At 46.8% G+C, this 22,920-nt stretch overlaps 1 protein-coding gene across 2 annotated transcripts in view; it reads right to left on the reverse strand.

Annotated features, from left to right (window-relative positions):
• STUB1 (STIP1 homology and U-box containing protein 1) overlaps positions 1–22,920 on the reverse strand; it is a 102,425-nt gene that overhangs the window by 54,950 nt on the left and 24,555 nt on the right. The window contains exons 2-4 of one of the 2 annotated variants that reach the window (XM_085884284.1): positions 21,426–21,512; positions 14,388–14,586; positions 6,297–6,462 (exon numbers count right to left, since the gene is read on the reverse strand). In XM_085884284.1, the coding sequence (XP_085740410.1) occupies positions 6,297–6,462; positions 14,388–14,586; positions 21,426–21,512 (452 nt within the window). The remainder of the gene's footprint in view (positions 1–6,296; positions 6,463–14,387; positions 14,587–21,425; positions 21,513–22,920) is intronic. The other variant, XM_085884294.1, reaches the window with a different exon arrangement.

Consider the following 22,920-nt stretch of genomic DNA (forward strand, 5'->3'; position numbering starts at 1 on the left):
AAAAGATGGATGCGAATACACAACAAATAAACGAAAAGATGGATACAAACACAAATGAAATGAGAAACGAAATGAACAAGCAAATAAACGGAATGGAAGCAAACATGAAGGAGGAAATGAAAAAGCTGCGGGGTGAGACGCAGAACATGGGCCGATGCCTGCAGGCGGGCATGAAGGCCGTGACCAGGGAGATAAAAATGGCGACTCCACGTGTGGGAGCGAACGAGCTGGAAGGGGGTGCAACGGCTGTCGGGCCCGCGGTGGAGGCGGGTAAAAAAAATAATTCGGGGGACGTGTTGGGCGAGGGTCGTGACGATGACCGAAAGGGAAAAATTAAATGGGAAGACCAAAACGTGTGAGACGAGACACGAGGTGACGACAAAGGAAATAAAAATAGAGACAAGGGAGGTAAAGGGTGAAGAGGTGACTGAGTTGGCAGAGACACGGGAGATGGGAACGATAGAGGGAAGACTGCACGATGAAGACGGGGTAAGTGACGCACACACACACACAATGGTCGTGGAGGACAATGGGGGTGAGCTGGCGGACCGTGCAGGGACCCGGTACGAGTAGCGGGATAGCCTCCTCCAGGAACGAGGGGAGGGAGTATGCCCCCTTGAGGCGAGTCACGACCAGGTGAGTTCGGTCGTGCTTTGCGAGTTCGGGGGGAGGAGTGCTGCGAACGGGTGCACGGAAAGCTTGGGGGGTAAAGAGGCCCCGGAGACCCTTGTGGGGACACAAATCCCCAGTGTGGTTGTCCCTGTGTGTGTGGTGCAAGGCGTGAGTGCGTCCCCGTGTGTGAGTGGTGTGGTGGCGATGGTGCCAGAGTACGTGCTTCCCAGCACGCCGTGTGTGGATGAGGCACCGTGTGTGGAAGAGGCCGTGTGTGTGGATGAAACGGCCAGTGTGGATGAGGCACCGCGGTTGAGTGCCCCCGCGTGTGTGAGTGAGGGACGGTGTGTGGATGAAACACCGCGGTTGAGTGCCCCCGCGTGTGTGAGTGAGGCACGGTGTATGAGTGAGGCACGAGTGAGTGGAAGGCCGCGAGTGAATGGAGCACCACGTGTGAGTGGTATGGTTTATGCAAGGGACACCGTGTGTGTGAGAGAGCGGTATGTGAGGGAGATGTCGGTTGGCATGCGGGAGCACTCAGCCGCGTCTCCCGGTGTGAATGGAATGGAATGGAGTGTGAGCGTCGTAACACGCAGGTATGCGTGTGTTGAATGGCGACGACGACGGCGACAGAAGAAAGAAAGCCGAGTAGCGGCTGTAGCTGTTTCGGGGACCGTGCCGGGTTCACCCAGCAGTGAGCACGAGGTCCGTGCTGTGCAACGCACGAGGCCCCCACGTGCTCGCTTGCGAGAGTGAAGTCCCGGTCCGGAAACGCACGCGGTGGATTTGCCGATCCCGCGGACGGACAAAGTTCAGGCAGGATTATGGATTTGGACCGGACGGGTTCTCCACGCGATCGTGTGTGTTAAGCTCCAACGGGCAAAGCACATGTGTTCGCGTGGGGAACCCCTCGAGACGTGGGGCTTGTGTTTTCTTTTTTTATGCGCACGGTGACGCCATGGCTGCACGTGGGGTTGGAATCCGGCAGGAGGGGTATCTCTGCCGGATGGTACCGTCCAAGGAGGGACGAGGAACATGTGCAGCTGCATGACGTCACGGGCAGGTGCAAAGTGCGCGAGCTGTGAGTTGCCGCGCTGGTGCTGCGCATGCAAAAGAAAACAAAAAAAACAGCAAGCCTCGCTTTTGGGTGAACAGGATTCCTGGGCAAGGGGTGGAAGACCCCCTTACCTAGGGCACAGGATGGAAACTAGTTAGGGGGAAGGGTTAGCTTAGTTAGACCGACTTCATGGGGCAGGGGTAAGTCCTCATGGAGTCCGTGGAATGGATTAGTTAGAGGGATTGTAGCCAGATTTAGGTTGGGAAATAAAATGATTTATTTGGAGACAGTGACTGACAGTGAGTGTGTAGAGGGGACGTAGTTTAGCTACGTAGTGTTAAATGGAACGTGCTTTAGTGCAAGGGATGACGTGGGAGCACGAGTTAGTTCGGGGATGTAGATAGAAGGATGGCAGAGTTCAGCGGTGTGTGTGTTGAAGAGTTGTGAGGTGAGTACATGATGAGTGAGTGAGGCCAGCGGGTCTGTGTGAGTGGAGCGAATGGGGAATGCATGGTGCGATGAGTGATTGGGGGGAGGAGTGACTCTCGCCCAAGGGACCCCGGGGTCAGTGTAGAGTGAGTTAGCTGGGTTAGTCAAATTAACAAAAATGGAGGTTGTTTTCTTGTTGGTGGGAGTGTCGGCTCGAAACCCGTTTGGAGGGGTGCAGGAGCCCTGTTGACGGGCTTGGGAGCGTGGCTGCGAAAGGTGAGTATCGCTGAGTGGGTACCCCGGGCACCAGGCTCGTCGGCCGTGGTAGGCCAAGGGCCCATGGGGGGCCGGGATAGCGTAGTGGGCACGGGTGCGCCTGCTTGGTGCGGGGGCCCGGGGCGCCATTAGCCGCGTGGGCAGTGTTGTGGGCACGGGTGACCCTCGGAAAGGGGCCCGGGAAGCCAGCCTGCCACGTGTGCGTTTCAGGGGAGGTGCCATGGGGGGCACTCCCCGGTGTTAGGGAGCTGGTAGGCTCGGAGGCAGTGTAGTGCCCGGGGGTGCCATAGCGGGAGATTCGGCAGAGGGTCGTGCCTGCCAAAGGGAGCCACGTGTCCCAGCCATGAGACCGTGTGAGGGAACGGAGAGAAAATTGGGGGGCGAGGCCCGAAATTGTGAGGACACCAACACAGGCGACGGGAATCTGGGTTGTTAGAACCAATAGTTTAAGCGAGAGGCGCTTGTTGAAAGCCCCGGGGTAGTTTAACAGTTATTGGTTAGGGTAGATTAGGAAGTGTACCCCTCCGCACCATCCATCCCCTCGCTCTCGTTGTGGGCCGCTGGACCCACTTTGGTTATAGATCGCCGAACTCTGGGGAGGCCATTCTGAGGCTCGAGTTGGGCCTCGACACAGGACGCTAGCTCTCCCTTATTCCCCTCCGGGAAAGGAACGTAGGGGTTGGGAGTAGGCTAGGTGACAGGATAGGTTAGCCGAACAAAGAAGATAAAGGGGGTTAGGGGACGATTTATAGTGGGGAAGTAAAAATAAAAAAATAAGTTGGGGCTAAATTTGGTTTGACAAATTAAGGGAGTGGGTATAGACAATGACAGGCAAAGGCGATAGGTGGGAGGGAGACAGGTAGGTAGGTCCGAGCCCGCCTTCCGAGTGGCCAGCACCACCGCACTCCCTCCACCAACCTCCACTGAACGGCAAAGGCTGGCCAGCTTCATCTGCTGGCTGTTTTTCTTCAAGGCCTGTGCCGGCCCACTTCATCGGCAGCTGTTGTGTTGCTGCAAGGCCTGTGCCGGCCGGATCATCTGCAGCTGTGGTACTTCAAGGCCTGTGCCGGCCAGTTCATCTGCCGGCTGTGATGTTTGCCTGCAGCGGCCTTCTTCTGCGGGCTGTGTTTGCCTGCTGCCTTTGCCATGCCATGCCTACTGCCCCTGTTCACCAGCCCCGTTCAATTTTTGCTTTGCCCCCCCCCCCCATTCATTGCCATGTGCGCCAGGATCAAGGCAACAGTTTGCAAGCTGCAAGAACTGCCCTGTTGGCAGCTACAACACGGGCCTGCAGTGGCGGCCCGTGCACCGTGTTTGCGTCCATCCATTCATCCATCCATTCGTTGTGTTCATTGCGTGTGCCACTTGAGCTGGCACGGAGACTACGTTTGTGCAGCCCATGCACCGTTGGGGTTCACTGCGTTCAGTTCAAAAGGGAAGGCCTTGGACTGCGTGTGAGCAGCCGGCCACGTTCCGTCACCTTCATTGTTTGAGCCAGAGACTGCATGTGAGCAGCCTGGCTCCCTGCTAACTGCTTTCTTTTTGCAGAGTTCAGTGATCCTGGGCCATGGTTTAGTGTAAAATTTGTAAGTTAAGGGTAAGATGTACTGTAAATATGAGTGCGCCCCCGGCATGTTTGTCTTAGCGCCGGCAATTTTATTTAAGTCGTCCGTGTGAGTGAGTTTGTTTAGGTAGTTACTCAGCCCTCAGGTTATTTATTTTGGGGACACGAATACCATGAATGTCGCACTCAGGGATCCGTAGGTAAAATGTACTAGGGGAAAACTACACATGATGGCACACGAAAATTTGACGACTTGGGACGAGTCTGTAAAAAGGGGAGGGGGTAGTGTTGTGGTTGACGAAATTCACAAACCACCATTCAGGTCCCTTAGGTGAGATATCTCGGTAAGTATATGTGTAGTTAGGCCCAAACCCGTTGTCTAGAGGGAATAAATGTCATTCACTCGGGCTGCGACTATTCAGGATAGCCGTTTTTCTTTTACTATCTTTATTTTGGACCAGCCGCCATTACTCCCACCACCAACCACGTCTCAACAGCCATCACAACAACCACCAACCGCAACGCCGCTTCACAACAACAACCACCAACCACAACGCCGCTTCACAACAACCACCAACCACAACGCCGCCTCACAACAACCACCAACCACAACGCCGCCTCACAAAAACAACCACCAACCACAACGCCGCTTCACAACAACAGCCACGACCTTTACCGTCACAACTCGCCACCATCGCATCCACACCATCTCGCGCCACTTTTGGGCACCGATACTGGACTCGTGCAGGGCGCGCACCGAGCAGCGTATTCAAAAACATCACGGACTTTCCGCAGAAAACGGATCAAAAACGACTCACGCCCACTTTTGTTCCGTCCAATCGGTGAGCGAGGGGCGATTTGGCCCCGCCTCCAGGGCGTTGGAGGGCGGTCGCTATATGCAAATTCATGGATCAAAAAGCATTCACGCCCACTTTTCCTCGGGCCAATGGGGAGCCAGTTAGAGGTGAAGGGTCGGAGGCAAAGGGTCAAGGGTGAAAGAGCGAAGCCACGGGGCTTATATAAACGGCTGCGTTCGTCAGTAAAGACAGTTATGCGGAGTTCAAGAGAGTCGTCGGTGGAGCTGGAAAGAAGTGGGAGAAGTCAAGAGTGAAGAGTTGGGATGAGCCATGAGAGGAGACGGAGAGGGCGAGTAGACGGAGCTGTGGAGAGGTGGCGGCGGCGAAGGCGGACGAGGGGGTGCTCGCGTCGGTGCCGGGAGCTGCAGAGGGAGAGGCCAGCAACGCGCCCGAGGTCGAGGAGGAGACGCTCGCCGCGGGACCCGAGACAGGGTGATATCCTCCTTCCCCCGAGCATCAGCAACCCCCTCCTGTTTCCCCCCGCGCTGAGATAGTGCGACAAAGGGGGCCCCTTTCCCACCCCCTACCAGACACTGTCCGCGAGGCCCGCGGAGTTGAGGCGCCACCGCCGCTCTGCGCCTCATCATCAGACGGTAGGCCCGACACGGTCTCGGCCCCAGGCCCGCCTCATCCTGGAGGGTGGTTTTTTTCTTTTGCTTTGGGAATATGTGTTGTCGGCGCCGTCTGTGAAGTAAAATTGTATAAGTGTTGCCGTGTGCTCGGTAGTCGGATAGATCTGCATTGTTGCATTTGCTTTTTGTGTAATATTGCATTGTCTTCTTCTTTTACATGTGCTTTTGGTGGAATTGTATATGTGTGCTTTCCGTTCATCGCGAAATAAATGTGCTTCATGTTGAACTGTTTTCCCGCTTCGCTTCGTCTTTTCTTTCATTGACTCTCCATCTTGCTTCACGTAAAGGGTTGGTCATGGGCTAAAACGCCCGATAATTAATCGAACCGTCGAGGCCGACAAATAACACTGCTCGGTTATCCCGATAGTACGGAACGGGTCGCTTAAAGTGGCCCGTGTCCGAAGTCGACCTGCGGTGAGGTGCGATCGCCCGGTCTACCCTCCGTGTGGGTACTTAGGTAGGTCGAATTTGGCGAGCAACCCTATCCCACGCGGGGGCCGATTGGCACGATCATGGTGAGACCGAAAGGTCCACCCGTGACTAGTTCCCGGCGTTAGTCCAAGAGGGTCACGACTGGATTGTCCGTCCGGTGGGCGACGTGCCGCGATTCGAGTTACGTGGCCGTCCGCACGCTGGCGGGCGCGAATCCGCAACAATATATATATACATATACATATACATTACCAAAGCATACGTGCATGAAAGATTGGGAAAGATCTAATCCAAAGAACATCTACGTATAAGGAAATAAGATATATCTTTTAAACCAATATAATATATTTAAGTTGACCGACTGACCCCACCATATTATATCCTCACATCAGAAACTTCTTTTTTGCCTTACAAAGTGCTGAAAATTTGAAACCCACCTTTCTTTCTCAGCAATGACCAAGTTGTTGATATAAACCTGGAGCTCAATCTCCTGCTGTACCCTTTTCTCTTCAAGACTGCTCCATCGACGCTTCTTGGCCAATCGTAGTGCACTGGCAATGTCATCTCCGAAGTTAAGCCGTTGTTCTTTTGCCAAACTGTGTGCTGCATGGAAAACAGCAGTTAAATCGCAACAAGGGAGACAATTCATAGACACATTAAAAAACACAGAAGAAAATAACATGCAATGCTGCTAATGTTCAATTCAATATTATCCAAAGGCAACTTTTAAAGTTTTGGTAAAATTGTTTATAGTGCATTCAAAAATTTTTTTTTTGTAAACAAAAATCGAGGCTCGTGGCAGAGCTCGAGCATAAAACAGATCAAGATGTAACAGAACAAAAGGAAAAAGTAAAAAAAAAAGGGGGGAACATCAACAGCAGGGTTGAGGTACAAAATATAGGGAGACTTGGACACATAAGAGATGTGGGGAAAATGAAGGGTAGGGGAGGATGCGCGGTGTGGAAAAGATCGATGCAGAAGCAAACTTTCAGGAAGGAAAAAACTAGAAATTTGGAAAAAGAGGTGTGCTTGGGAAGGGTTAATGGGGGTAGAAAAGATTACGGTTTTAGATGTGGTGTGATCTAGATTCTAGAAGGTGGTGAACAGCTGTATTGAAGACCTGGAGGGAAGAATGAGATTGAAGAGTGAGGAAGTTGGTTCTGCAGAAGAGAAAAAAGAAGAACAAATGAGTGGAAGTGACCAGCGATCATAGATTTTAGAAGTTTCACCAAGAGGAGGTTGCTGGAAGACCATGTGGTGCCATGCAGAAACCTGGGGGGGGTGACTTAATGGTAAATGATAGGGTGAAAAGTACAGAAAGAGAATGAGCAAGAGCAGCTGAGCAGGATTTTTAGGACATGTGAGCCGATCCAGTTGCAGAATCAGAGTCAAGGGTTGGCAGAAACTTCTGAAGTGAGTGAAGGGATGGAGAGGGAGCAATACACCAGAGACAGATTTAACAAGGTGCCAACAGCTTTTAGAAGAGGGAGACAAGTTTGAAAGTTCAATCTTGAGGTAAGACAGATGTTTTCTGGATTTCCTGAGAGCGAACACACACTTGTTGGGGGGTTTGTTGAATGACCTGAGATTGCCTTCCGTCGGGTTTGCCTTCCAGGAATGGAAGGCAACTTATTTCAAAGCAACTGCCTCACCAAACGATTCAATGTACCATGGGTGGGAAGAAGGGTAGGATAATTGAAGACAAGATGGGATGGATCTGTGCATGAGAGAGCAGATTTCTGTGGAAGAATTCCCAGGCTGAGTTAACATCAGGGGTGGTAGATACAGATCAGTCCTGAAGCGAGATGGCTGCTTGCAGTCCCCGTTAGCTCGCCTGCGTGAAATGTCAGACTCGCTGGCACCGAGGCGGCTCTCTGAGAATAGCCAGAGATGTTGACTAACAAGCACATGATCAGATGAATCAATTAGAGCAGAGGAAGAGCAGGAGACATTTGTGGGGAAGTTTGTCATCACCACGTCCAGAAGGGAGGATTTGCCATTGGTTAGAAATGAACACACCCTCATGCTCACCTTGAGGCAGGAAGAGAAAAGGAAGGCATGTGACAGGCAAGGTTTGTGGAGACGTGGGGGAAAAAAAAATCGAGAAAGGTGAAGGGTTGCAATGGGCAAAGTGGAAAGAATGGGCCAGTGAAGAGGAAGGAGAGGGGAAGGGCTGGGGTAGAGGTTATACATCAACAGTTGATACAGTTATGTAAGCATATGAATTACGAAAGCTTGGCAGCTGAGGTCCACGGCAATGTATTACTACTGGAGCAAATTTGAAGACACATCCAACAACATCTGTTAAGACATTCAATGTAATTTTCGAGTGTTCTTTGCATTTCTGTTCCACCATACACACCTCACGAGTATTCTTCCCATAGGATGTAGAGGGGGCAGCCATTCTTCAAGCTGTTCCTAAATAAACCCTTCTATCCCTATAGATGTGTGGATATTTTTTGCCATGCAATATTTCAACAGCACTCACAATTGTTTTGTTTTTTTTCCATTTCTAACCTCCTCTTTCTCTGTCAGCTTTCATAAACATTTATTTTACCTTCAAGGTAAAATAAACATTTATAAAATAGATATGTAGCACCCTGGGGAAGATTTTCTCTTGCATACGTTGCCATTTATTTTATCGCTCCAATTTTGCTTAGTTAAGTGCCACAATTACGTAGACACATCGCGTGCCAAGGGAAATATCTTGAGTGCTGTCATTTAATGGTCTTGAGCAGGGTACACAAATATACACGATGCAGAATATGCATGAACGTCACACAAAGGAAGGGGGCACGTCCTGGCTTGCACTGTCTGCCAATCTAATCAGCCCAGCGATTACAATAATCATCATAAATTGCAATGCTTCATCGCCTTCCGTCCGAAACCCTCATCTCCCACACACCCTCATCCTTCCTGAGAAATACAAGACAAAAGGCTTTCACCAAAGCCAATGAAAGTTTGAACAGAAAACTATGAACCATACTACAACAATGATTGCAATTAAAAGGATACACAAAGCAGATGTATATTTCATGACATAAAACGTATCCAAATTATATTGCCATTTTCCTTGTGTTGGAGCATAATATGCATCTAAATACAACTATGGGATTCAATTCGATGCAAATTTTCATATCTCGTGCTTCGTTTTAGCACCGTGTACTCCAGTCGACTGACAGACAGCGAGAAGAAAGGGATCTGTTGGAGGAAGGGTGGAGAGGTCAACCAAAGACTTGACATGCTCCATGTGAGGTAAGCAAATCCATGTTGATTCTGGCAGCGAAGCGGTTTGGATTGGCAATGAGCAGAGTGCCTATCCTTGGCTCACGGAATTAAGCATTCTACCACGTGAGGTGTTGAGGCAAAAGTTGGAATGCATTACCATATGGATTTATACTCGGAGCTTCTTCGAATGTCAAGAAAGCTGACAATCAGAGGGTGAAGGCTTAAAGAGATTGACAGAGCATGATCCAGTCATCATTTCATATGCAGCCTGTGGCTGCTGGTTGCATGATTGGTGGGAGCACAGCTGTGCCCCCCCCCTCCCGTTTCCAGTAAGATGGAACTTATTTTGCCAATCTCAGAAGGATGAGTCCAAGTCAACCCACCTGGTGTTACTTAATGACACGACAGGGGCTCAAACTCAAAACTCAAAGATCTTAAGCCAACACAAGGGTTCATGGTCCAGTGAAATTCATCGATTCAATGCAGTCTATTGTTACCTTTCAGATCGTGGAATTCATCGATTCGATTTCAGATAGTGGAAAATAAAATATAAACAAAACACCACCACATGATTTTTTTTCCACACAAAAGGAAGAGAGCTATCAACCTCAAATAAAGCAACGCTTTTGGGATTTATTCAAAGTACATGACAAGTATGCTGAAAGGAGTCACCGGGACATTTATTCCATTCCTAAAGCTGAATATAGGATTTGTGAAGCATTTCCTTTGAAAGTAATCGCTGCCAAAGTGTTGCAGTAGGGTTGCATGGACACACTGGGATGTTGCCTTTGGGGTTTATAGTGGTGAAATTTTCTGAGAACCCAGCAGCTCAGACCAGATAATTCGCAATTCCTCTGGATCCTCCACTTTCCAACAGTCTGACTTAATCGGTAGGATATAAAAGTTAATATTTCATTGGAAAAGTGTCTTTTGGAACCCTGTAACACACGTCATGAGTCCTGTAATGGCAATACATTAAGTTCCTGGTTCTGCAGTGTCTGCTGGAGGGTAATGTTGCAATTGGTGTTCCCACAGGATTTCTGCCAGAAAGCTAATGGTCCAAACCAAAGTTTCTGAGAGGCTGCCTCATAATTTCGAGCACAGGATTCAAGAGGCCCTTCTGAGGCCACCTGAAACGCTCCTCGTTTGTCTGCAAAGTCCCGTGAAGGCCCTCGCCATACCCGAGACTCCTGGCGATACCCTCAGGCCTCTCACCAAACATACCTGAGGTGAGGCCTCATAGTGGGTGAGCAGTCAAAGCTAAAGATTTTACCATGGGCCAATCATTTGTGGTACCCCCATCTTATTAAATTCAGGTAACACCAACAGAATGTCACCGAGTAGAATGTTGGGCCACCACGTGCATCCAGGATGGCATGGATATGACATGGCAGGGAGTTAACAAGAGTCTGGACATGTTCCGCAGAACTTTGGCACCATTCTTCCACAAGTAAATCCTCCAATTCATGTAGTTTGATGGAGGCAGAAACCGCCGTTTTAAGTGCCTCTCTAGACAGTCCCACAAAAGCTCCATGGGATTGAGGTCCAGCAATTGAAAGGCCAGGAAGATGGGTAACTTCGTTCTCGTGCTTCTCAAACCACCCCGTAACAAATCACCCCATAATAAACCACCCCGATGGGTAACTATGCCCCGTGGAACGGAGTATTGTCGTCCTGTAAAACACCCTTCCCAACAGGAAAGATATTCTGCCTCATAGAATGCTGATGATCGCTCTGGACGGTAATGTAGCACGCTGCATCAACCCTGCCTTCTAATGGAACTTGTGGAATCAGGCAATGTCAGGACAACACACCCGCACCATTATGGAAATCGCAAGAACCTTTTACTATTGCAACGAGGCACTCGAGCTCCCTGGGATATCGCCACACATGCACACATTTTTTGAAAATATGGTGAAGGACTCATCAGAGCATAATCACACATTCCTCCACTGGACATGCAAATGGGCATTGCCAGGTGTTACAAGCTGCTTGTGCATAGCAGCCCACCTTGTGAAGCTATGGTATCCAACGCTGTGAAGTTTCCTTCTGTTCGTTTTTTAGCGAGATAGAATGCACAGGGCCCACATTGAACTCCGCACACAGTTTGTCCGCCATTGCTCTCCCGTTTCGCCTCGCAGTCCAGACTAATGCCCATGTATCACACTTGTTGAGTATGCGCTTCTGTCCTTTCTGATGCCCTTTGATGATGACGTCTTTCCTTCTTTTCCATAGATCTCCTCAGGTCTCTGTCCCACACTGTTTTTTCCTTCCCTCTCCCGCCCCTCTTGTCTCCTGCTCCCCTTATAGTACGTTCTGTGTGTTAGCTCTCATATGAGCCTCGATGGTGCAGACAACCAGAGAGTTAGTGTCAAAGCCACCCAATGCTCGCCTGTTTATACATTTATCGTTTTTAAAAGACTAGTCTAACAAGTGGTGCCAGGCACAACAAATCATGGCCATTTAAGGCATAAAGTCTTCGGACCCTACCGATCTTCAGAAATATGCATTTTTCACTCTCGGAATGGGTAGGATTATAAGTGACAAATAGAATAAGGTTCACTATAAGCTTAGTTTGAAGGAAATCAGATCATTTTTGACGAAGTTATGAGCGAAAAACGATTTTGATCTTTTCGTGACCTTGACCTTGACCTTTGATCCAATTGGACTCAAAAGTTAATAGGGTCGTCCAAGGTTCATTGCCCAACTGTGGATTAAATTTGATAGTGTTTGCTAAAGCCGTTTTGCCGTAAAGTTGCTAACAGACAGACAGACAAACAAAGACAAACAAACCGGACGATTACGATATCTCGCTCCCTCCCTCCGGGGGGGGCGGGATCATAATATTTTTTATAAAGCATTGAGTGAAGTCTGATCCAAATAATTTTAAAGCAATATATGTATTTGTATATTGTAATCAGTAAAAAATAGTGTGGAAGATAAAAACATTAGAAAGGAAATAGCTTGCACCAAAAACTTTAACATTTTCATGCTCACGCTGATGCCGGGGGTATTGCCATAGCTCTCTTTTCTTCAAACAGGCGAGCTAAAAATAAAATAAAATCTCCATGTCTGTCAAACTCCTTCAGCAAGTTACGAGATAACACATCTTCAAAACTGTCCACAGCCGTATAATATTCAGTGGTGTGTTGTCCACAAAACATAAAAGGTTGTCAATAAATGATGCAGGTATTAGAGCCTAAACACAAATGACAATCTAACAATAAAAACTCTGCATTGCAAGGAAACCAAGATGAGAATTTTGCAGGAGGCTAGGGCTGTCTCTGTCAGCACAAATCACTACAGGCTAATAAGCTTTAAGCTAAGCTTCCTGAATGCAAACCACAGTGCCCGTTTACACGTTGCCCGAGTCAAGACGTTCTAAGCAGTATTTTGTCAAAGTCAATCAACAGTACTTTAAAACTCTTCTTTTTTTCCTCCAACAGCAATTTTAGAAATTATTTATTTATTTTATTTTATTTTTAAGCATTTTTGAATGTTTCTGCAATTGGCCATAAATTGCACTTCCTTTAGTGCAAACCTGGATTCCTGCCCAGTCTTCATTTATAACTGTTTCCACCTACAAGGACCCAGGGTGTGGTTTAGGATCTCTGATTGCAGATGAGCAGTTCCATGACATGCCTAGAGTGAATCCATAACTTCAAAATACACCTGGATTTTATCTCTTTCATGAGCCTCGATTTCTATAAAAGAAAAATATACACATCAAAATTTAAGAACAACCCCCCCCCCCCCAATTTCCTGGTCATGTTTCCCGCCTTGTGAAATATCAGGCATGTTTCCACTCTAACAAATGGCAGCCCTGGTAATTCCATTTATCTATTCGCTAAAGATTTTATTTTTTTATATGATGCTGTAAGACATGCTCCTTGGGCACAAAAAAAACAGGTCCCTCGGAGGTCCAGTTTCGGAGGTATTGATTTTTTTGTCCAGTCCACAATAAGTGTACGATGTACGATAAAGTATTTTAGCTGTTGCGAAGCAACGGAGGTGTGCATAGCAACCATTCATTTTTGTGTACATGCGAGCCACATTGTACACATTTCACCCAAGTTCCATCAAAATCAGACTCTTTCTCTTAGAGATATTTGCAATTAACCGTTTCTGATATGTACGACATGCACTCGCCCAAAACCTATCTCCTCCTACAAATATTTTTTGTTAGGGCTGCAAATTGGCATGAAGGGAGCGAGATAGATTGCACACAGAACTCTAAGCTTCGATTTTTATTTTTTTTTTAGATTTTTTGACCACTTTAAAGGGCCATTGTTATGCCGTTGCTTGGGCCCGGGGTCCCATATTCAAAAGCACACGATTCCCAGAAATATTGGTCCTACCTCCCAAATTTCATTGGAATCGGTTGAGTGGTTTAGCCCCTAGGCTTGACCAAAGTTTCGCGGACAGACACACAGATGGAAATGTCCAGAATCAGGGTGCTCTAAGAGCAGCCAACAAATCTGTCTGCCTTACAGAAACAATGACAGATTAAACATTTACTATACGTGCCAAGTTGCTATTAAAATGGAAATATTGGTCAACATAAGGTCCCTTTCAATTAAGTTTCCCCTTCAATAAAAAGGAGGAACTTTGGATACCCAAAATAATAAATGGCTTCAGTGGTTCAATGAGCCCACTCAATGATACATGTTTATATTGGGCCGACACTGACAAGATGGCCTAGATGTACGCACACTCACCTCCAAGCTGTCTAGTCTGGGTTTGAATCCCGACCCAGCAATAAACGGTCATCCCGGTGTTTCATCAATGTGTGTGCCGTCCCTCAGATGGACGTTAAATGAGTGTCCCTTCTGTCAACATTAGTTGGGGGACGTTAAAGATCCCATGGAGTCCTCCGTGAAGAAAAGGCGAGCTATCGCCAGCCAAATTACAAATTCCTGCCTTAACCAGCAGAGGGCATTGCATCAGCGGCACAGCCACACCCTCAGCCAATGATGCTACCCCACAGCTTTATGCTGCATACGAATGAAGAAGAAGAAAAAGAATGTTTATATTTTAATTTTTTAAAAAACAACCTTTTTCTCCATTCTATATTTACCCAAGTAATTGAACGTTTCCAAAATGTAAAACTTCAGTCATTCCTCAAATATCCTGGTAATACTATTAAATGCACACATAAATGAACAGTCACCAGCACCACCACCACAAACCTGCAACTCAGGCATATCATGTCGCAAATTCACTTCAGCCTGGTTTACTTGGAGAGGTGAAAGCACAAATATTGTTCAACTTTTGAAGGAAAAATAAAATAATATCCCTACCGAGCTGAAGATTCCCAATCGCTTCGTCATAGTTCTCCAGCTCCAACTGGCTCTGTCCCATGAAAAAGTGTCCCTTGACCGACTGTGTGTCGAGCTCAAGGGCATGTTTGCAGTCTACCACAGCCTTGTCCCACTGCTGCAGTTTCACGTAGCACAACGCTCGATTCGTAAAGTATGCAGTCACTGAGGAGTTTCGCTTCTGCACAAAAGTTGACAACAGCGGCAAAAAATAAAGGCAAAACATTTTATAAACATTGAAAGAACAAAGATTGCAATTTGTTTTCTTTGACTACAATGCACAAAAGTATATATCAGGTCCATCAGACCTGACAAAGTATGCAAATAATTAAGCCCTTCCTAAAGGCGCTGTCACACCTTGACGATCTAGCCAGCAATGGCAACATATAAATATACCATCAGAGATGGGGAATCCCCCACCATTGAAAAATAATTGAAATCAGATAAGCGGTTTTCCATTACAAAAAACATTTTTTTCAAGATGGCCGCCCCAGTCGGCCATCTTGGATCCGACCACGCCCAAAATCAATAGGGTTCTTCCTTTTCAGGTGGTACATGTGTGACCCAAATTTCAAATCGATATGGAGAACAGTTTATGAGTTATCGCACTCACAGCTATAAATGTGGACGCCATGCCAGCCAGCTGGCCGGATGGACGACCGCCCCAGTCGGCCATCTTGGATCCGACCACGCCCAAAATCAATAGGGTTCTTCCTTTTCAGGTGGTACATGTGTGACCCAAAATTTCAAATCGATATGGCGAACAGTTTATGTGTTATCGCACTCACAGCTATAAATGTTGACGCCGCCCCAGTCAGCCATCTTGGATCCGGCCAGGCCCAAAATCAATAGGGTTCTTTCTTTTCAGGTGGTACATGTGTGACCCAAATTTCAAATTGATATGGTGAACACTTTATGAATTATCGCACTCACAGCTATAAATGTTGACGCCCAGCCAGCCAGCCAGACGGACAGCCGGACGGACGACCCGGGTGATAAAAATGTATGTAAAACGTTGGTGTACGTTGAAATTTTGATGTTATTTTTAAAGGTTTGGTCGTATTCATAACGTGTTGGTCGTATGCATAACATATTAGTAATGGGCACAGAAGTTTCGTTGTCTTATAGATAACTTATACCAACGAATGCTTAGCCTGTTGTCGGCGTTCACAACCTATGCCCAACGATAGTTTAACTGAGGCATAGCGCGCTGCACGTATCGCCGACGAACTCGTGGCGTAGCCTGTTAAAAACCTGCCGCATGCAGATTTAAATCATAACCGCCTGAGAATTGAAAGTGTCAACCACGCAGTCACACCTTGACGATTTAGCCAGCGTATGCTGACCTATGAAAAATTTGCCAAACCAAGCTGGCACACGTCGAATACGTTATGGGTAAGTTGTGTATACGTTAAGAGCACGCTGAAAAACGATGAAGTATGCTGTCATATTTCGTGGTACGTCTCGTACGTCGTGAAATTGCAAGCATGCTGAAAATTTTACGACGTACTCGCCGTATGGCTCACACGTTCCGCTACGCTGGGAATAAGTTGTCGGCACGATTTGCGATCGTTGACACACGTCGACACAAGTTCCTTGGAAGTTACTCATAAGTCGAAACACGTCGAGTTAATGTTTAGCATACCCGAAACTTATTTTCTCCGTCAAGGCACATTTTCTTTTTTTCTCCTTGGCTCCATGAAGGCACGTGACGAAATATCTGAAGTTTTTGTTGTTTTTTTTTTTTTAGTCTATCACGAATTTTAAAATATATTCAAACATTTGCTTTTAAGTTTCGACGTCGACGTGACAATATCCTCAAACAGAAAATGTTCACAGAGGAGGAACTAAAAATAAGACATGAGCAAACTGAAGAGGCAATCGGACGTGACGTAACGGCACGTGACGAAATGTCGGAAGTTATTGTTGTTTTTTTTAAACGCTGCCAATACGCCATACAGTGGGACCCGCTTAATAGAATCACGGTTAATAGAATCACCCGTATTATAGAATCAAAATCGTTGAGACCGATTCCATTGTATCTAAATGTACACAATTTTTCCCGTTTATTAGAATCAAAAACCCGCTTAATAGAATCAGCTGCTGGCCATCCACTTCGATAGTTCAGCGCCTACTGGCCGCACAGTTCCAACTTTTGCCACCAGGCGGCTGACGTCACGCTAAAAATAACGCTATGCCACTACAGTGATTTCGGTAGTCATTGTACAGATAGGCAGACGGCTGACAGCTGCAGTCTAAGCACTAGGCGTGTCGTCATTTCCACGATGGACAGAAAACGAAAGCGGACGGATCGTTCAAACATTGATAAAGCACAAATCCTGAGGCACTATGACACTTTGCCAAGAATGAGCCAACGAGAAGCTGCAGACAAGTTGGAAATTAACCAGCCGATCCTATGCAAGATTCTGAAAGATCGAGAGGCCATTCTGAAAGGTCAAGTGGATTCGTCTTCTTCTCAGAAACGCAAGCGAAGCGGCAACGCACCCGATGTCGAATCAGCAATGGTCAAGTGGATTCAAACTTCTAGAGAAAAGGAAGCACCGCTTTCTGGACCTCTGATGCGCGAGAAAGCGGCTCAGTTCGCGGAAAAGTTCAACAACAAGAAGTTCAGTGCGACAAACGGCTGGATTGACCGGTTCAAGAAAAGACATGGAATCGTCCACAAGAAACTTCACGGAGAGGCAGCGGCGGCTGACGTAGGAGGGAAACAACAATGGCTGGACCACGTGTTTCCGGATCTCGTAGAAGGCTTCACGGCTGATGAGATCTGGAATGCTGACGAAACCGGGTTGTATTTTCGGGCCTTACCAGACGGAACGTTCCTCTTCAAGGGAGATCAGCACTGCGGTGGGAAAAAGCCAAAGGAAAGAATCACGGTGCTTTTTTGCTGCTCGATGACTGGTGCTAAGCGTCCTCCTTTCGGTATTGGTAAAAGCAAGAATCCACGGTGTTTCAAAGGCCTCAAAACAATTCCAGTTCGCTACAGAGCCAATTCCTCCGCATGGATGACAGGTTTCCTCTTCACTGAATGGCTCGATGAGTGGAATCGCGAGCTTCGGCGTCATGACCAGAAAGCGTTGCTTCTCATCGACAACTGTCCGGCACATCCCCAATTACTTCAACTGTCGAACATTACTGTGGCATTTCTCCCGCCGAACACAACCTCTGTTCTTCAACCGTTAGATCAGGGAATTATCCGTTCATTCAAAGCTCATTACCGCCGTGCCATGCTACGAAAAGTGCTCACTGAGATTGACAACGAGGATGGAGCAATGACAGCGAGTGACTTGGCGAAAAAGATAACGATCCTCGACGCTATACTGTTTACGGACGCAGCATGGAATGATGTGAAGACTACCGGCATATTGAACTGCTGGCGCAAAGGAGGAATTTTCATCGGAGCGGCAAGCGAAGGCGAAAGGGTCGAGAGCAATGACGACGACGAGTTAGCCAACCCTCTTCAAATGGATCCCGACCAATGGCAGGACTTTGTCAACATGGACGCCACTCTCCAAACCACAGACGATGATGTCACAGACGAAGCCATCGTTTCGGCAGTCCAACGCGAAATGGGAATTGCTACTGACGCAGACTATGACGCCGACACTAAAGTGGAGGAAGAGGAGGAAGAGGAGATCTCTGTCCCGACCATCAAGGAAATGATGTCTGCAGCTAAGACGATCAGGCTTGGTTTGCTATCACATGGGTTCAGTGACATGGCCTTCCTGCGCAAACTTGACAAGGAGGTCACCGCCATTGCCACAGACTCGTTAAAGCAGGCAACAATTGTTTTATTTTCAGTAGTAAGTTACATTGTTTTGAGCAAGTGTGTCATATAAATCAAACTAAATGCTGAGTATTTGTCTCCGTATGTGTACTCGACATTTGATCCGCTTGATACTCCACAACTCTGGTGAACTCGGATATTAGAATCACCCGCTTATTAGAATCAAATTTGTCCGGCCCAAAGTGATTCTATTAAGCGGGTCCCACTGTAATACGGTAGCTGTAAATTAGAAACACGTTCAGTAAGTCCTGTGGTCGTCCGGAAGACGTCAATCAAATACGTCTACATACATCAATATGCGTTGGAGCCTGGAGGTATGTTGCACATAGGTTCAAAGCACGTTACTCATAGGTTAGAAATAAGTTTTGGGTACGCTAAGCATTACCTCGATGTGTTTCGACTTATGAGTAAATTACAAGTAACATGCCTCGACGTGTGTCAACGATCGCATAACGTGCCTCGACGTGTGTCAACAATCACATAACGTGCCTCGACGTGTGTCAATGATCGTGTAACGTGCCTACAACACGTTACTCATAGGTTATAAATAAGTTTCTGGTACGCTAATCATTACCTCGACGTGTTTCGACTTATGAGTGACTTAATAGTAATGTGTGTCGACGTGTGTCAACGATTGCATAACGTGCCTGCCTACAACTTATGGCCAGAGTAGCGGAATGTGTGAGTCATACGCTGGCATACGTCGTAAAATTTCAAGCATGCTAAAATTTGAGGACAACCGCAAAGTACAACGATGAAAGCCAGCGTACTACGACGTATGGCAGTGTTTTCAGCGTGCTTTTAACGTATACAAAACTTACCCATAACGTATTCGACGTGTGCCAGCGTTTTAGACAAATTTTTCACAAGTCGGCATACGCTGGCTAAATCGTCAAGGTGTGACAGCGCCTTAATGGGAGACTTGTGCCTCACTCACACTACAAACTGTTCCTGTGCTGGAAGGTCTTAAGTGCTGCCTTCTCGTGCCCAAATCCTAACCTCTTTAGGAAGCCCCACATTTATCAAGGACAGCAAAGAGTTCTTGCAAGATGCTTCCCCAAGTCATTCCATCAGGTGAAGTTTGTTGGTCTAGCAATGTCATCATATTCTCAACCATCTGTCATCACACTCCCAGCCCCCTGTAACAGCAAGGAAGACAAAATGGCGGATGCGGCCAAGGCCCTGTCTTGGCGCTTCTTCGAGACCGAAGAGTTGCTGGTGTTATTGGCAAAAGAGAATATACAGGCTGAACTGGCGTCAAAATAAAAAAAACTTAAAAGGTGTTTGCATCTTTCTGCAACGATGTCGTGATAACGTGCACAAGTTGAAATTTGCAAACACGCAAATGAAGGATGACAAAACAGAAAATCGGGGTCGTGCCGAAAACAAGTCAGGAATAAAAACTTTCCACCAACCTTGAGAATAGGTCTGCAACAGTGCATTATGCATGCATATGGTTAAGCAAAGACGTCACCCACAGCCCAGAAGTAACCCACACACACACACACACACACATGCGCTCTACCGAGTGCCCTTCTCGTTTTGTATGGATTCAGCTTAACAGACAATTGTCTCATGAGGCTTCTTCAAAGTCGATAACTGCGGAGGCTTCATGTCGTTCAAGGAAAAGCAAGTATTCAGCATAATATTCAATAATAATTTCACAAATGCAATGTGTAAACGTCTGGGAATCAAGTTGCATTTGATCTTTCATTGCAGCTAAATCAGGTGGGGTAAATTGGTTTAATGACTCAGCATGAAGGATCATTCATACATGGCTACACAAGTCTTGAAATCCCCATTTTCATCCACACACAAACGCGCACGCACGCACAATAGTCATTGCATAAATTGGCTCCTCGGCATGGAACTTACCAGGTCTAGTGTCTATGTAGCCTTAACTTCGATTACTAAAAGGAGAAGCATCTGTCTATCCATGTGAATGAATCACTCTTCATTCTAAATTCACAATCCATCACTTCATTCTAAAGGATTCCTGCAGTCATAGAATAACAAAAATGGTGCCTTTCGAAAGCTTATAATCGATTTACCTGGAACAAAAATTAATGTCTGTTCAATCATAAAGGTGCCCATTTTAAAAGCCCGTACTTCCAGGATTGAAGAAGCGGGAATTGGAGCTTAATGCAGTCGCTCCAAATGTAACATTTGTTGTTCTACGACAACAGGATCCCTTTATCAGGGCACGGAATAAGCATATTATATAATTGTAGCATTCTCAAAGAAATAGAAACGAGAATGCTACATGGTAGAGCGCATCCCTCAGATCGTCTAATCAGGTTGTTCTCATCACCTACGCAACTCTTCCCACTTAGTTTTGTAATAACTCCACAACTTTTTGAAATATCATGCTATTATACATATCATTTTTGCCCCATCTCTCAATGGTGAAGAATCATAAAGAAGCCTCGGATCAGGATCCAGATCTTCACCAAAATCGAATAAATTCTTCCTTGTCACACACCCGTACAGTCCGCCAAGTTTTGTCCGAATCTGTCCCTAACTTTGAGATATCGTGCCATGTATCATTTTTGGTCCAATTTCTCAAGGGTGAATAAATGCTTTAACATTCTATTATCCGGGTGTAGATCTTCACCAAAATCGAATCAATCCGTCCTTGTCACACATCCAACCTGTCCACCAAATTTCATCAGAATCTGTCCACAACATTTTTGAGATATCTTGCTCACAGGTAGATAGACAAAGGTGAAAACACCGTCTGTCTACCTTTGCTGGCGGAAGTAAAAATAAAAATACACGGAACGAGCACACGAACAACTACAGAGCTCATAGACATAAAAGATCGCATGGTGTCTGCCCAGATAATCCACAGAATGGAAAAATTGCACAGATTTGTACCAGATACCAGAGATGAGATTATGGTCTAAAAATCCAAACAAGTTTGTTTTGGTTGAGCATGTCTGGTGTCCTGGAATATATATATACATGTATATATAATTTACCAACTCACTCTTTCATGCTCTCCATAGCTTTTTGCACCTTGCTCATGGACGCGCGCGCGCACACACACACACACACACACACACACACACACACACACACACACACACACACACACACACACACACACACACACACACACACACACACACACACACACACACACACACACACCTTGGCGTGCTTGCATCTCATCCCAGCTGTCGCCACGCCACCACAGCTGCCCGCCTCACCTTACAAGACTGGACGATATTCCCGCTCAGCCATGCAGTACATCGTGTTCGGCTCACAAACATCAGTATCCCCACATGACCGGGATGCTAACGGAGCGGAGAGAGGATTCATTCCGAGAGGCAGTGCATGGGAGGCAAACCAGAACTGCCGAGCAATGGGTCAACCACAATCACAGTCAACGTGAAAACCCCCTCAAAAAACAGGATTTGTGAGAAGTTGTTAACCGGCCAACATGTGAATAAGGTACATCGCTCAAAGATCAAGTGGCACATAGTCATCCATGACCCATCAGAAGGCCTTTGCAACCCAAATTAGGGTTGCGACACTGGGTTTTAGAACCCCTAACGGAGGGGATAAGAGGGAATATGTACATGTGCTTGTACATTTGCGTATATTGCTTGCCTCGTCTTGTCTTTCCCAACTTCTCCGGCCAAACCGCAAGGCCGATCAGGCTGAAATTTGGCAGCAACGTTCCTCTCCTGACTGGTAACAGGAATTGCAAAGCTTGCTCCGGTCACATGACTTTAAGTAGGTAAAGATGGCCGACTCAGTAAATTTCCTCAAAAATCTTCTTCTCCAGACCCAGCAGTCAGAATGCTACCAAATTTGGGTGACAATATTAGGCCATGGTAGGGATGTTAAATTGCAGAAGTCATGCCGATCAGGTGACCGGAATTGTGTCAACATGGCCGACCATAAATTTTTGGGGAAATCATGCAAATTCCTTCAAAAATCTTCTTTTCCAGAACCACCAGTCAGAATGCAACCAAAGTTGGGTTGCAACATTCGGTGAGGCAAGAATAGGGATGTTAATTATATTGTGGAAGTCATCATGCTGATCACATGACTGGAAGTGGGTCAAAATGGCGGACTGAGTAAATGTTTGGGAAAATCGCGTAAATTCCTTCAAAAACCTTCCTCTCCAGACCCACCAGTCAGAAAGCTACCAAAACTGGGTTACAACGTTAGGCCAGGGCCCAAATACGCTACCGGTCGAGTGGTACTATTTTTTTTAATGGGAATCGCTTCAATTACAGTTTTCACATGTTTTACCTACAGACGACACTATATATATATATATATATATATATATATATATATATATATATATATATATATATATATATATATATATATATAGTTACGAATGTGCCGCCCACCCAGCGTGTGAATGACCGCTTTAGCCAATGGCAACCGCACGCCCACCGGACGAGCAATTCAGTCGCGAATTCCTGGAACAACGCCAGAAACCAGTCACGGGTGGGTTCTTAACCCCACCACGGCCGAGTCCGTATTATACCCGCGCACGACAGGGTCAATCGCCGAATATCGATATACCTAAGTATTCTTGCGGGTAACCTACCGAGAGACCGTATCTCGGCGAAGGCCTGCTTGGCCTGAAGTTCCGTTCTGGGGTAACCGAGTGGGGCATTATCGCCAGACCTCGCCGGACCCGATTCTTTTATCGGAATTCAAAAAAACAACTACCATTCC

Source organism: Eptatretus burgeri, chromosome 1 (genome assembly GCF_056783735.1).
Source record: "Eptatretus burgeri isolate ZD-2024b chromosome 1, Ebu_testis_v1, whole genome shotgun sequence".
NCBI lineage: Eukaryota > Metazoa > Chordata > Myxini > Myxiniformes > Myxinidae > Eptatretus > Eptatretus burgeri.